Source organism: Oryctolagus cuniculus, chromosome 1, assembly GCF_964237555.1.
Source record: "Oryctolagus cuniculus chromosome 1, mOryCun1.1, whole genome shotgun sequence".
Taxonomy (NCBI): domain Eukaryota; kingdom Metazoa; phylum Chordata; class Mammalia; order Lagomorpha; family Leporidae; genus Oryctolagus; species Oryctolagus cuniculus.
In genome coordinates, this window is record NC_091432.1 from 35,115,932 (window position 1) to 35,128,913 (window position 12,982).

Here is a 12,982-nt window from a genome sequence, read left to right on the forward strand (position 1 = left end):
GTCCCGCCCCTTCAGTAGGACACTGCAGGAAATATGCAGACAATGATTCTGTTATTTTAATGATATTATTGAGTGCCAATGAAGTGCAAGATGCGAACTGTGCTACATGTTGAGGCCACAGAGATGAGCAACGGAGTACCAGCAGTACAGGCTTGATAAATGCCAAAGAGGCATTTCATAAAATTGAATACCCATTTTGGATTGAAAATGGTACTTTGCTAGCTTACTACAAAGGGAAGAGTACATTGTAAGATTAATAGTTATTATTCTGTGGGAGTAAGCGTGATTTAGAAAGTTTTGTTGGGGCAGGTGCTGTGATGCAGCAGATTGAGCTACCACTAGGGATGTCGGTATCTCTTATCAGAGTTCCTGGATTGAGCCCTGATACTCTGCTTCTAATTCTGCTTCCTGCTTATGCGCCTGGGAGACAACAGATGATGGCTCAAGTACTTGGGTTCCTGCCACCCTTGAGGAACACCTGGATGGAGTTCTTGGCTCTTGGATTGGGCTTCGTCCAGCTCCAGCTATTGTGGGCATTTGAAACAGCAGATGAAAGACTGTGTGTGTGTGTGTGTGTGTGTCCCCCTCTTTCTGTCACTCTGCCTTTCGAATAAATAAATCCTAAAATAATTTGTTATAACTTTTAATGTATTTTCAAATACTTTGTAAATTCTTTACAATGAGGATATATTATTTTCAGAAATTTGACTTGAATATTTGGATTTTTTTAAATCTTGAAAGGAAAAATACATGACTTTTATAATGGATACCACCCCACCTTCTCCTATTGCCTTTACTCTCACATCATTAAATTTTAGATTCAAGAGGTGTTACATTTTCCACAGCAGGATTGCCACTAAAGAATTGGCTTTTCTACACAGATGTGAGCCTTGAATGTTTGGTTTATTTTTGCTTTTAAGTGTGATGCAGTGGAAAGAATTTAAAAGTTTTTAGCTCAATCATTTTCATTTTTTTTCCAGTCAAGGAGGTTTTATTTTAGCTCCATTAAGATTTTTTTTTAAAACAAACTATATATATAATATATTGTATCTTGAATTTTAGGGCAAGACCTTTTGGGAAAAAAAGAGTTAGAGGAAAAGCTATAAAAATCACAGATATTAATAAGAGTAGCTAATTCTAAATGTTATGTACCGTGCAATATTTTATGCATATTATATGCATTAACGCATTTAACTTCCACTTTATGCACCATAAATTTTCCTTTTACAGATGAGAAAATTGAGGCACAGAGTGTTTAAGTCAAGTCAGACCTGAGAAGTGAACCCAGGATTCAAATTCAGGCAGTATTGCTCCAGAATCTACTTAGTCATTCTGATTGCCTGTCATAATAGCAAAATGGGCACAGAGCTTGTATCAGTCTGGGTATAATTTAGAATAGAAACCACACCGTGATTTAAATGAGGAAAATTGAATGTAACGGATCATTACATTATGACAAAACATTAACCATTAGACACATATGTGTACACACATCCTTGCACAAATAGGTTTTTTTAAAAACTTTGTTGAAAGGTGGGAGTTTAGCAGCATGGTTAAGACCCCTGCAGCCCGTGTTATATGGTGCATTAACATTTGGAGCATACAACTCTGGGCTCTGGCTCCTGACTCCAGTTTCCTGCTAATGCGCCCTCGGGGAGGCAGTGGTGATGGCTCAAGCAATTGGGTGTTTTTCGCTCATGTGGGAGACTGGATTGAGTTCCTGGCTCCCAGCTTCAGCTCTTGCCCGGCCCCAACCAAGGCTTTGCCTCTGCAGGCAACTGGGGAGTGAACCAACAGATGGGAAATCTGTCTGACTCTCTAACTCTACTTTTCAAATCAGTAAACATTTTAAGAACATATAAAATAAAATAAAATTCATGGAAAATGAAATTAAAAGATATTTTTGGTTGCAAAAATTTTTTGAAATCAGTGCATAGTTTTTTCATAATGTTCATTTTCTATGAACTTTTTGAAGACTCCCTGTGTATACACGTGTAATATTGCCCTGAATATTGAAGCATGTTTGTTTTGATAAACTGGTGAGTTCTGGAAAAAATAAAGAAAATTTCACTTACGTTAATCACAGGATTCCATTTGTTAATCACACTCTTTTTATCCTCTAAATTTTGCCCCAGCACTAAGGGATGATTTTACAGAATATGTATATATGTTTATAGAATATATACATATATATATATATATTTCATATTCTAAGGCTGAGGGAGAGAACCAATTGAAACAGTTTTAGTATGATTTCACCCCACTGGATGACAGAAATTTTCCTGGTGTGCCTGGCTAGAACTGGTGGTGCCCAGCTACTGGTGGTTTCTGGGCAAGCAGGACAGAACCATCTGGAATGTGTGTGGGGTGCAGCTGGTTGCTGGAGATGCCGGCGTGCAGTGGGGATAGAACTGTTGGTGCTGCAGGAGGGCTGGAGCAGGTGGTATCCCTATCAACAGGTCAGTAGCAGATGCTCCACAGTCCGGCCAGGCCAGGTGAGGGTTTCAGGAAGCCATCCCTTCTGGACATCTGGTTGGAGCCAAGAGCACCACTGGATAGAATCTTTCCCAACCACGGACCCTGTGTAGCAGCCCGAAGGAACAGGGGTTCCCCTTTGGCTTGCTGTGTTCTTCCAGCACCCTCTATAGAGAAAGTTCCATATCATGCTTACCCTCGAGGAGAAATAAAGGATTTATATCCATCACCATACAGCACAGATGGAGCCGAGAGGCAATAGTTAGGAGGAGATCTAAGCAGGTCATTCCGCTTTGTAATCTGACTCATCCTGTTTCCCTAGGACCTTTCACTTGGCGAGTAACCGAGATCTTGTGCTGGCAGTGTCCATGACCAAGGCTAGAAATGAAGCCAGTGGCTATCCAGTGATTGTTCAGGTAACTTATATGCAGGCATATAAGTTAAGGAATAATCATGGCCCTTTAATCATATATAAATAAGATTGTGGAGAAAAAAAAAAAAACACTGTCATTAGCTTCTCCCTTGAATAATTACAATAGTCCACCTAGATTTCAAATCAACCTTGTTCATGTAGCTCTTAATTTAGTTTAACCCAACAGATGGTGTTTGTGGGCTTGCTGCATTCAGGCCCTATGCTGGTTTCTGGAATCAAATTCAGTGACAAGCACGAGGAGTTACCCCAGCAGCGTTCAGGAACTTACAGTCTAGTGATGGGTGCAGTCAGGTGAATGACTGCTAGATGCACCTAAATTCGATCATTTAGAGCATTTGCAAGTCCCCCATACCTGGAAATTAGAAGGAGAGAACCTGGCTAGGGAGGATTTCCTGGACTACACAAGCTCATCCGTATTAGTTTTACTAAGTTACCCCTTTGAAACACACCTTTAATACAAGTTTGCAAATGCTTGTAGTAGCCAAAAATAGAAACTGATAAATGTTTTCCTTGCTAAGAGGACAGAGAGTTTAAGTACATTGCTGGTTCTGCATTTCCTTTCTGTATCCTCCACAGTATTTTACATCTTTTTAAAACAAAATATAAGGCCGGCGCCGAGGCTCAATAGGCTAATCCTCCACCTAGCGGCGCCGGCACACCGGGTTCCAGTCCCGGTCGGGGCGCCGGATTCTGTCCTGGTTGCCCCTCTTCCAGGCCAGCTCTCTGCTGTGGCCCAGGAAGGCAGTGGAGGATGGCCCAAGTGCTTGGGCCCTGCACCCCATGGGAGACCAGGAGAAGCACCTGGCTCCTGCCTTCAGATCAGTGCGGTGCACCAGGCGGCCATTAGAGGGTGAACCAACGGCAAAAGGAAGACCTTTTTCTCTGTCTCTCTCACTATCCACTCTGCCTGTCAAAAAAAAAAAAAAAAAAAAATATATATATATATAGTCTCTTCAAATAACATTTGTTTTATACTACATTTTTAATAGCAATGAGGGAAAATGTTTTGCAAGCCATGCATCCAAAATTGGGATATAGGAATCTGAACAAATACTAGGGCTTAATTAAGTCTTCCATCCTGATGATAAAAGGACTAAACCTTTATTCCAGGAGACGCCGTATATATCACATTACATTCAGTTCTGTCAGGTACCTCTTCTTCGACCACAGTGAGATAAAACTTCATGCTGATGCAAATTTAGTACCTTAATCAGTTTCATAAAATTGTACATATTAGTGTTTTCCCTTAAGGTTCTCATTTTATAAGAAATAAATTTGATCCCAAGGTAATCTGGATTGCCTTTCAAGACTTTTTCTTTCCTGATGTTTCATTTTTATTTATGGAAGCAATCAGTTTGAGAGAAAATATTAAAGGCCATATAAAACAATAAAAATGAGGCATGTTAGGTTAACGATACCAGGCCCTTTCCACTTCCTTGACAATACACCCTCTGGTTTTTGAGACCTCTGATGGAGGCAGTACTGTCTGACACATTAAATCACTTCTTGAAACTCATTTATTTTCCTCCTTACTATTATCCTGTTGCTTGAGAAAGTAGGTGTTGTTAATTATAAAGTGAGGTGTCATGATGTGTTTAGTTAAAAGTAAGCTACTGGTTTTACTTGTTAAATGGAACCTATATCTTTACGTGGGCCAAGTGGGCCAAGTTTAATAAATTAGAATAAGTATACTGTTTCAATTACATATTTAACCAAATGTATTTAAAAAACTTATAAGCCTCCCTGATAATCACTGAAATAAAAAATTAAATACCAATAAGGTAATTTTTTGCTTATTAAATCAGTATTTTGGGAGGTATTGCCCATTTTGACAAGAATATTAGGAAAATGGGTCATTTCATACACTACTGATGAAAGTGTGGAGTAAAATCATCTCACTAGAAAGCATTTTGATGTGATACATCATAATCTTTAACAATTATCATATTTGCTCAGCAACTCTACCTCTAGAAATCTGTCTTGATGTGTAATCATGGGTTTATACAAAGATTAATTTTACTGTTATTCATTGCTATTTTTTTAAAAGAATTACAGAGAGAGAGGAAGAGACAGAGAGCGAGCTGTTAAACCTACTGATTCACTCCTCAGGTCGCCACGATATCCAGAGCTGAGCCAGGCAAAAGCCAGGAGCTTCAGCTGGGTTTCCCACATGGATGGCAGGGGCCCAAGCACATGGACTGTCTTCTGTAGCTTTTCACAGGCCATTAAGGAGTTGAATTGGGAGTGGAGCAGCCAGTTCACAAACCAGCACTCGTGAGATGCTGGCGGTGCAGGTGGTGGGTTTACCCACTATCCCACAATGCCAGCCTTCTATTGGCTTATTGTAGGGCTATTCTGAGAAGCTGCCTACATGTTTAACTATTGTAGTTAGTAAACTATAATGTTAAAATGATATTATATATATATATATATATATATTTAAAAGATGTTAGGGAAAGCTTCATGAAAATTAAGTAAAAAAATGCAATTACTGAATTGCACATATTTTGTAATTCTATTTTTATAAATTGAAGAATGCATATTTAAGGACCTGCATTGTGGCAGAGCGAGTTAAGCTCCCACCTGCGATGGGTACTGGTTTGAGTCCCAGCTGCTCCACTTCTAATCCAGCTCCCTGCTAAAGCACCTCAGAAAGCAGTGGAGAATGGCCCAAGTACTTGGGTCCCTGCATCCACATGGGAGATCCTGGTGAAGCTACTGGCTCCTGGATTCATCCTGGCCCAGCCCTGGCTGTTGCAGCCATTTGAGGAATGAACCAGCGGGTGGAAGATCTCTCTCTTTCTGTCTCTTTTTCTCTTTTTGTCTCTTTCTCTCAACTAAATAAATAAATATTTTAAAAAGAATAGGTATTTATAAATATAAAAATATTTTGTATACAATCACTAAAATATTAACAGTAGCTGTGATATAAATAGTAGCTGTATAATAGGATTATGTACTTATCTACACCTTTGGATTTGTGCAATGAAAAATATGACTGCTCTAAACTTGCCTTTCTATTTGACTTTACATTTTGTCTCTTTATTCAGAAATATAAGGAATACAACAATGGAACTGCCAATCAAAAGTGGCATTACATGGAAAATATGAAAGCGTTTATGGCCTTTCATAGCAGTGCCCTGGACAAGGAAATCACATCAGCAAATTACGCTGGCATCTGCACATCTTGTGTTAGTAAAGAAAACATTGATCAACCAGTAAGTGATACCTTCTTCTCAAGGAAGAAGGGGAAATGGGGTACAATAGAGTAATTTAATAAAGCAAAAACCTTTTCTCACCTAGAAAAACCTTAAACCTTATGTTTGTACAAATGGAACACAAATTTTTGAATTAAATCACTTAGACTGTTGGTTCTGGTTAGGAAAGAATAAAAGAAATTGTGAGGAATAAAAATAATTAGATATTCTATATAATAGTATTTCAACGTTTCATTATGGAAGTTTTCTTACATATTCCAAAGTAAAGAAACTAGCACAATGAATTTTCATTTAACCATCATTTGAATTCACCTGTTATCAAGGTTTTATCATATCTGCCAACACAAGACATGATATCATTTCACCTCTAAATTAACAACTACTTTTAAAAGTTTTGAGCATTTTCTGAAATAATAATCATGCCATTATCAAACCAACAAAATTAACAATGATCTTTGACTATCTATAATACTGTTCTTTTTTTCTTTTTGCTAATACTGATGTCACAATATTTTTCAGAAAAGATTTATTTATTTACTTATTTGAAAGGCAGAGCATCAGAGAAAGAGAGAGAGAGAGAAAGAGAGAGAGAGTGAAAGGTGCAAAGAGAAAGAGAGGGAGAGAGAATCTCCCAGCCGCAAGTTCACTCCCCAAATTGTTGCAACAGCCAGGTCTGGACCAGGCCAAAGCCAAGAGCCAGGAAGTCCATCAAGGTCTCCCACATGGGTGGCAGGGGCTCATGTACTTGGGCCATCTTCTGACACCTTCCCAGGTGCATCAGCAGGAAGCTGGATTGAAAGCAGTGTAGCCAGTACTCGGACCAGCACTCATTTGAAATGCTGGCGTTGCACGTGGTGGATTAACCCACTGTGCTATAATGCCATCTGAAAACCTTAATAAAATTTCCCTGGCTTTCCTAGAAACTATTTTTGCAATTTATTAGCTTGAGTCAAGATCCAAACAAGGTCCTCATGAACATTTGGTGGCATAGAATAATTTGTTGTATATACTATTCATCATTTCTATCTGTGTGCTTCTTTGTGGCATCCTTCAACTTATTTCTCTAGCCACCATAATTCCTGCAAGTGGAATTGAGCACTGGAATTGTGATTAGATTTATTCCTAACAATTTTTGGGCCAGAATTTTCACAGATTTTTTTTCCTGTATGTTTCATAGGGAACATCTAGGTTTTCCATTTATTATTATAATTGTTATCAGTGAGTTCAGATAATGACAATCTGATCCTATATTTAAAAATTCTCCAGTGATTTTTTTTAAGATTTATTCATTCAGCTGAAAAGCAGAGCTAGAGAGACAGAGAGAGAGAGAAAGAGAGAGAAGAGAGAGAGATCTTCTCTTTGCCGTTTCACTCCTCAAATGGCTGCAACGGCCAGAGCTGGTCTGATCTGAAGCCAGGAAACAGGAGCTTCTTCTGGGTCTCCTACATGGGTGCAGGAGCCCAAGTAGTTGGGCCATCTTCTTCTGCTTCCCTAGGTGCATTAGCAGGGAGCTGTATCAGAAGTGGAGCAGCTGGACTTGAATTGGCACTCACATGTGATGCTGGGGCCACAGGTGGCTTTACTCGCTATGCCATGGCACTGACCCCTCTCCAATGATTTTTCATCTAATGTTACACTTTTGTTGCAAAAGGACCAATTCTGCCTAATTCTGTAGTTTTCCATACATTTATTTATCAGCTGAACATTTAATACAAGGAAGAACTTCATCAAGTAGGTATTTGACTACTCAAAAACATGATCTGTGAGAAAAGGTAGGATAAATGCATTATTCTTTCTATCCATCTCACTTACCTATTGCAGTGTAACACAGCACCTGAACACTTAGTGGCTTAGCCCAACAAATATGTTTTGCTTTGTGGGCTAGAAATTTGGGCCAGGCTCAGCTGAGAAAGTTCTGCTGGTCTTGCCCACGATCACTAACTAATGTGCCTGCAGTCATCCCTGGTTCTTCAGTAGTCTGGTGGTCCTACAGGGACTGAACTGACAAAGACGGCCCTCTAGGGGCTGCCATTGTGGCACAGCCACTGCTTGCAACACTGGCATCCCATATTGGAGTGCCAGTTTGAGTTCTGGTTGCTCCATTTTTGACCCAGGTCCCTGTTACCGTGCCTGCACACATTAAGTTGCCAAAGTGCTTGGGTACTTGAGCCCCTGCCTCTCATATGGGAGTCCCAGGATGGAGTTTCTGGCTCCTGGCTTCAGCCTGGTTGTTCTGGCCATTTGGAGAGTGAACTAGTAGATGGAAGATCTCTTTATTTCTCTTTCTCTCCCTGTATCTGTAATTCTGACTTTCAAGTAAATAAATCTTAAAAAAAAAAAAAAAAAGGCCTCCCTCATATGCTTGGTGGTTGGTATACTGTTAGCTGGGGCATTGGTTCTCCAACCGCATGGATTCTCAGGCAGGCTAACTCAAGCTTGTTCATGTTGTGGTCTCAGAGTCCAAACTGTAGCCCAAAGTGGAGAAGCTCCAATGTCCAAGCACTTCATAGCCTTGCCAGATGCAAGGAAAGGAGACAAAGAGAAATAAACTCTCATTTCTTGATTGGAAGAGCAGCAACATCGTGTTTCACAAGGACATGCAAATCAGGTTGGGACAGTTTTCTTGTGGCCATCTTTGCAAATAACGTGCCACACTGTCAAATGGCCATTATTTTTTGAGACCTTCCTACACCAGTTTTATTTAAAACACATATGAGTCTTTCTGTAATGGCAAATAGTTCAAATAATGGGAAACATGAATCATTGACTAATACGAGGGGTTTAAATATGAAATAAATTTTTTTAAAAAAAGAAAGAGGTTATATTCAAAACAAGGACCTGGAATCTATTAGCTGATTCCAAAGATGACATGATAGAAAATCTGTGGTGAAACCGGAACATCCCAGCCCTGTTTGAGAGAAAGGCTGTCACACAACAGTCGGCTGAAGGTGGATTGGGAGAGGTATGTTTATATATAAATTCCAAGTCGGTTTTGCTTCTGCATGATCATCCAGCTCTTTCCAGCCCTGTGGCTTTTTTCCTTTTCCACACTCCCAGGAAGGCTATAGGAAGTTCAACTCTCGATGAGCCGCTTATAACAGCAGTCCCTTAGGAGCCAACACGACAGGTGGGTCAGATTGCCCTCTGAGAAACAAAACTGGACGCCTACAGCAAAAGAGCAAAATGGACAAGTCCTTTTCCTCCTCCTTCCGATTACATACAGTATGTCTCCTTTCCAGACTAGTATCCCTGTCACATGTGGTTCCTTCACAAGTCTACACCTTGAGGTGAGATGAAGGAGACTAACAGCAAGAAAAGAAAATTCAATCCAGAAATGAAAGAAACTGGAAGGTATCCAGTACACTCCGAGTGTCTCAGCGTCCCTGCTGCAGCACAGCGCACCGAAATGGCCAATATTCAGAATTATAAGCTGGTGCTCGTTTACTTCCAACAGTCTCCTATGAACTGTAGTTTCATTTTTATTTGTTTGGAATTTTGTTGATTTGTTTTTACTTGTGTTGTTGGCACCATTGTGAACTCTTGGGTTGTCACACATTCAAACATATTCAAAGCATTTCTGATAACATTCTTTTTGTTGCTTTCAAATGGTCACTCTTTGGAGTCTCCTTCATGTTGCAACCTGTGTCTTTTCCACAGGATTACTTTACTCTTGGATGACTTCTTTTCTTTCTGGGCACATGATGGTGTCCCTTGCTTATCTTAAATATTCTTTCTCTAAATCTAGAACTGCCCATTCCTTCATGAAAACATGATTATAGATACAGATTATACTCACTGGTATTGCCTTGTCACTAAAGAGTTTGGGAATACTTTTTTGAAAAAAATATAATTATTAAGGAGCAAAAAATAATACAGTTATGTTATTTCAAATTTAGCATTTGGGAATGATAAAAGGGCTTTATTTATGTTGCAAAATGTTCTGCAGAAATGCTGTCATAATCCAGATGTACTTAAATGAGTATCTTTTTTTCCCAATCTAGGGATACTATTACCTCTCACCTGGTGGAAAGAGAATAATACTCTGCTTGGCTTGTGGAGGATCCATGAGAACAGAGAAGGAATTGAAACAGGTGCTTCCAGGGTTTCCATTCCTCTGTGCTTCAGGCTCCAAAACCTCGCGAGGGCCTTTCAAGGTCACCAACGTGGCCATGGTGTGTAATTTGAGCTCCGCTAATGCACATGTGGCAACAGTTTAGAAACTTTGATGTATTCATTATCTGCCTTGCACTCAAGTTCATCTCCACTCATCCAATTCATCTTCCTCAAATGCACCTTTACCATTCTACCTGAATTGATTTCCTTTTTCCCACTGTAATTTAAAATACATTGTCTATTAATAGTTCAGTATATCCTTTGAAGTTAATTGGGCATGTCTGCGACTTTAATCATCTACTGACGCCTTTTACTGTTCTCTGTGTTGCTTTCAGGTGAGAAAGTAATGCAAATCTTTACTTTGTTGAGCAGTTTTCTTGCCCATATCCACAGGGTAAACTCCTTTCTACTAGTATGGAACAATCCAGGGAGAATTTGACATGTTGTTGTTAAGGACTGTTCAGGTTGGATGTCTGAATTTGCATATCCACGACTAATGCTATTGAGAGTTCTTGGAGGAATAAAATCTCTGTCACTTTTCTATGACTTTAATTTACAAGGGCACCATTTTAGAAATGCTTCCTTTGAAGTTTAAAAGTGAAAAGAGCTGAGTAAACTTATCCATTTGAATAACAAAGAAAGATTCCTAAAAGATAGGCAGTGTACTATGCTGGTATGCTCTTTAGGGTTTGTCTACCTGCCTCCTAGTCCCTCTTTCTCACCCCTGACCCTGATGTGCATGGTTGGGCGTGGGGCTGGGGAGTGGGGCAGTAACATTGCAATAAGCATCAAGTGATAACACAAACTGTGAAGGAGAAAGGAACCAGTCCTCTGGGGAGCCTGGAGGCACTCAGCTATGCTTGGGATAGAGCTAGAGTTAAGGAGTGCATGGGGGAGATGATTAGAAAAAATCAGTGCAACAACCTCTTAGAACTTTTCCTACAAGACAACACCCCTGGTAGGGGTGAAAAAGCAAAGGTTTTCCACCTTCATCACCATGTGGTTAAGGAGTGTGGGCTTATTCACTTCCTCATTCTTCAGCATCTTCCTCCATAGATGGCATCATCCTAAAGCTAAAAACTAAGGAAATATCGGTAGTGATCATGTCTCTTTACTTCAACCCCAGGCTCACTTTGGTCCTGGCATCTTTGTCACAAGGGAAAGCAAACAAACAAAAGATCAGAAGCATATGCCAGTTTCCCCAAACTCACCTCGTAACTCAGAGACAGGGCTGAAAAGGGAACTGAAGAGTCCTGACCCAAATGTCCCTCCCATTCCAACATCCAGTATCTATAGTAAGGAAGTGAGCATTGCAAAATTTAGATCACACACACACACACACACACACACTCATGAAATTAAGAGATTGAGGTATACCAAAATATAAAAACTAAAAGAAGAAAGTAAATGGACTTTTTTAAAAAATCAGGTTGATTTATCATCCTCCGAGGCTGAGAAAACCCTAAGTTGTTATGAAGAACGTCTGCTATCTTTCCGGATGAAGGCTGGCATGCAAGCTGTATCTCACAGTGGTGTAGCGTCTAAGCACCAGAAGGCAGTGAAAATAATTGCATACAAAAATGGGGATGGATATCGTAATGGGAAGTTAATTGTGGCTGGAACGTTCCCCATGGTAAGTGACTATCACTTAAAGGCTGCTTGCATCCTCAGAGGTAATGATAATGACAATTCTTTCTACAAGAAAAAGCAGGGGGACTGAGTGACAAAAGTCCCTGGCCAGATTCTCCCGTTTAAGCTGATAAAATCAAGATCTACATCTTGATATCCTTTTTCATTGTATTTCTTTGGCTACAAAGATTCAGAAAAATGAGAAACCGGAAGATGGGTTTCAGATTGACTCCAGAGTAAAGACATAAAGCAAAGGGGTAGAACAGAGATTCCGTATTTTCTTCATCTTTATGACAAAATGCCTTTTCTCCACCCTGCTTCCCGTGCCGGTTTCAAGTTACATGTCATCTGAGTAGTCTGCGAGATGCCACCTCATTTACCAGTAGTGCATCGGAGCACTTATTTGTTGATAGGGTGTTTCATTTTGCTTTCAAATTAGAGAAGCAGGGGTTGTCTTCCATAAGACTATGTGGTCTTTATCTTGGAGACTGCTCCCATAGCCTAAGGGAGGGAGAAAGAGCCAGAAGTCCAAACTCAACCTTGTCCTTCCATTGCTTGGGATTGCCTTGTCTATGCCTTAGGGCCGATACCTTTAACAACATAGTTTATTATGATGTTAACTATGATACAAAACTACCCTGTAGGTTTCCTTGCAAACACACGCACACATACACATATCTGTTCTCACACTTCTTTGGTTAAAAATAAAAGGATTGTTTAAAATTATGATATTGTTGTTCAATGGGCTAAGCAAAGTACAGAAGTTAGTGACTAAGATTCACCCAGGCACCCATAGCTGCTTTTATGGTCTTGGACAAAAATAATAACCTCTCAGCCTATTTTCTCATCTGCAAAAGGAGATCATTGAATGTGGCAATTCTTGGCTTTATGGTTAGCAATCACTTATTTTAAAGTGGTTTATCAATATGAAGTCTTACAACAATTTTATGCCTTATAAAGCAACAATATTGAAAGCAGGTTTCTAGGTTAAACATTTCTTAGAAAATACTGTCATGCTAAAGTATGTCAGCTACTGTCTTTTGAAGCTAGAAATTTTCTCAGCCAGATTGGACTAATGTAAGATTAGGAAGGATATCTATTATAAAAATTATCT

General features: G+C 39.6%; 1 protein-coding gene across 22 annotated transcripts in view; it reads left to right on the top strand.

Moving 5' to 3' along the window:
• DCDC1 (doublecortin domain containing 1) overlaps positions 1 to 12,982 on the top strand; it is a 557,706-nt gene that overhangs the window by 496,850 nt on the left and 47,874 nt on the right. For 21 of the 22 annotated variants that reach the window (XM_070071610.1, XM_070071601.1, XM_070071605.1 and 18 more), the window contains 4 exons: positions 2,798 to 2,891; positions 5,959 to 6,126; positions 10,128 to 10,298; positions 11,669 to 11,872. In XM_070071610.1, the coding sequence (XP_069927711.1) occupies positions 2,798 to 2,891; positions 5,959 to 6,126; positions 10,128 to 10,298; positions 11,669 to 11,872 (637 nt within the window). The remainder of the gene's footprint in view (positions 1 to 2,797; positions 2,892 to 5,958; positions 6,127 to 10,127; positions 10,299 to 11,668; positions 11,873 to 12,982) is intronic. The other variant, XM_070071604.1, reaches the window with a different exon arrangement.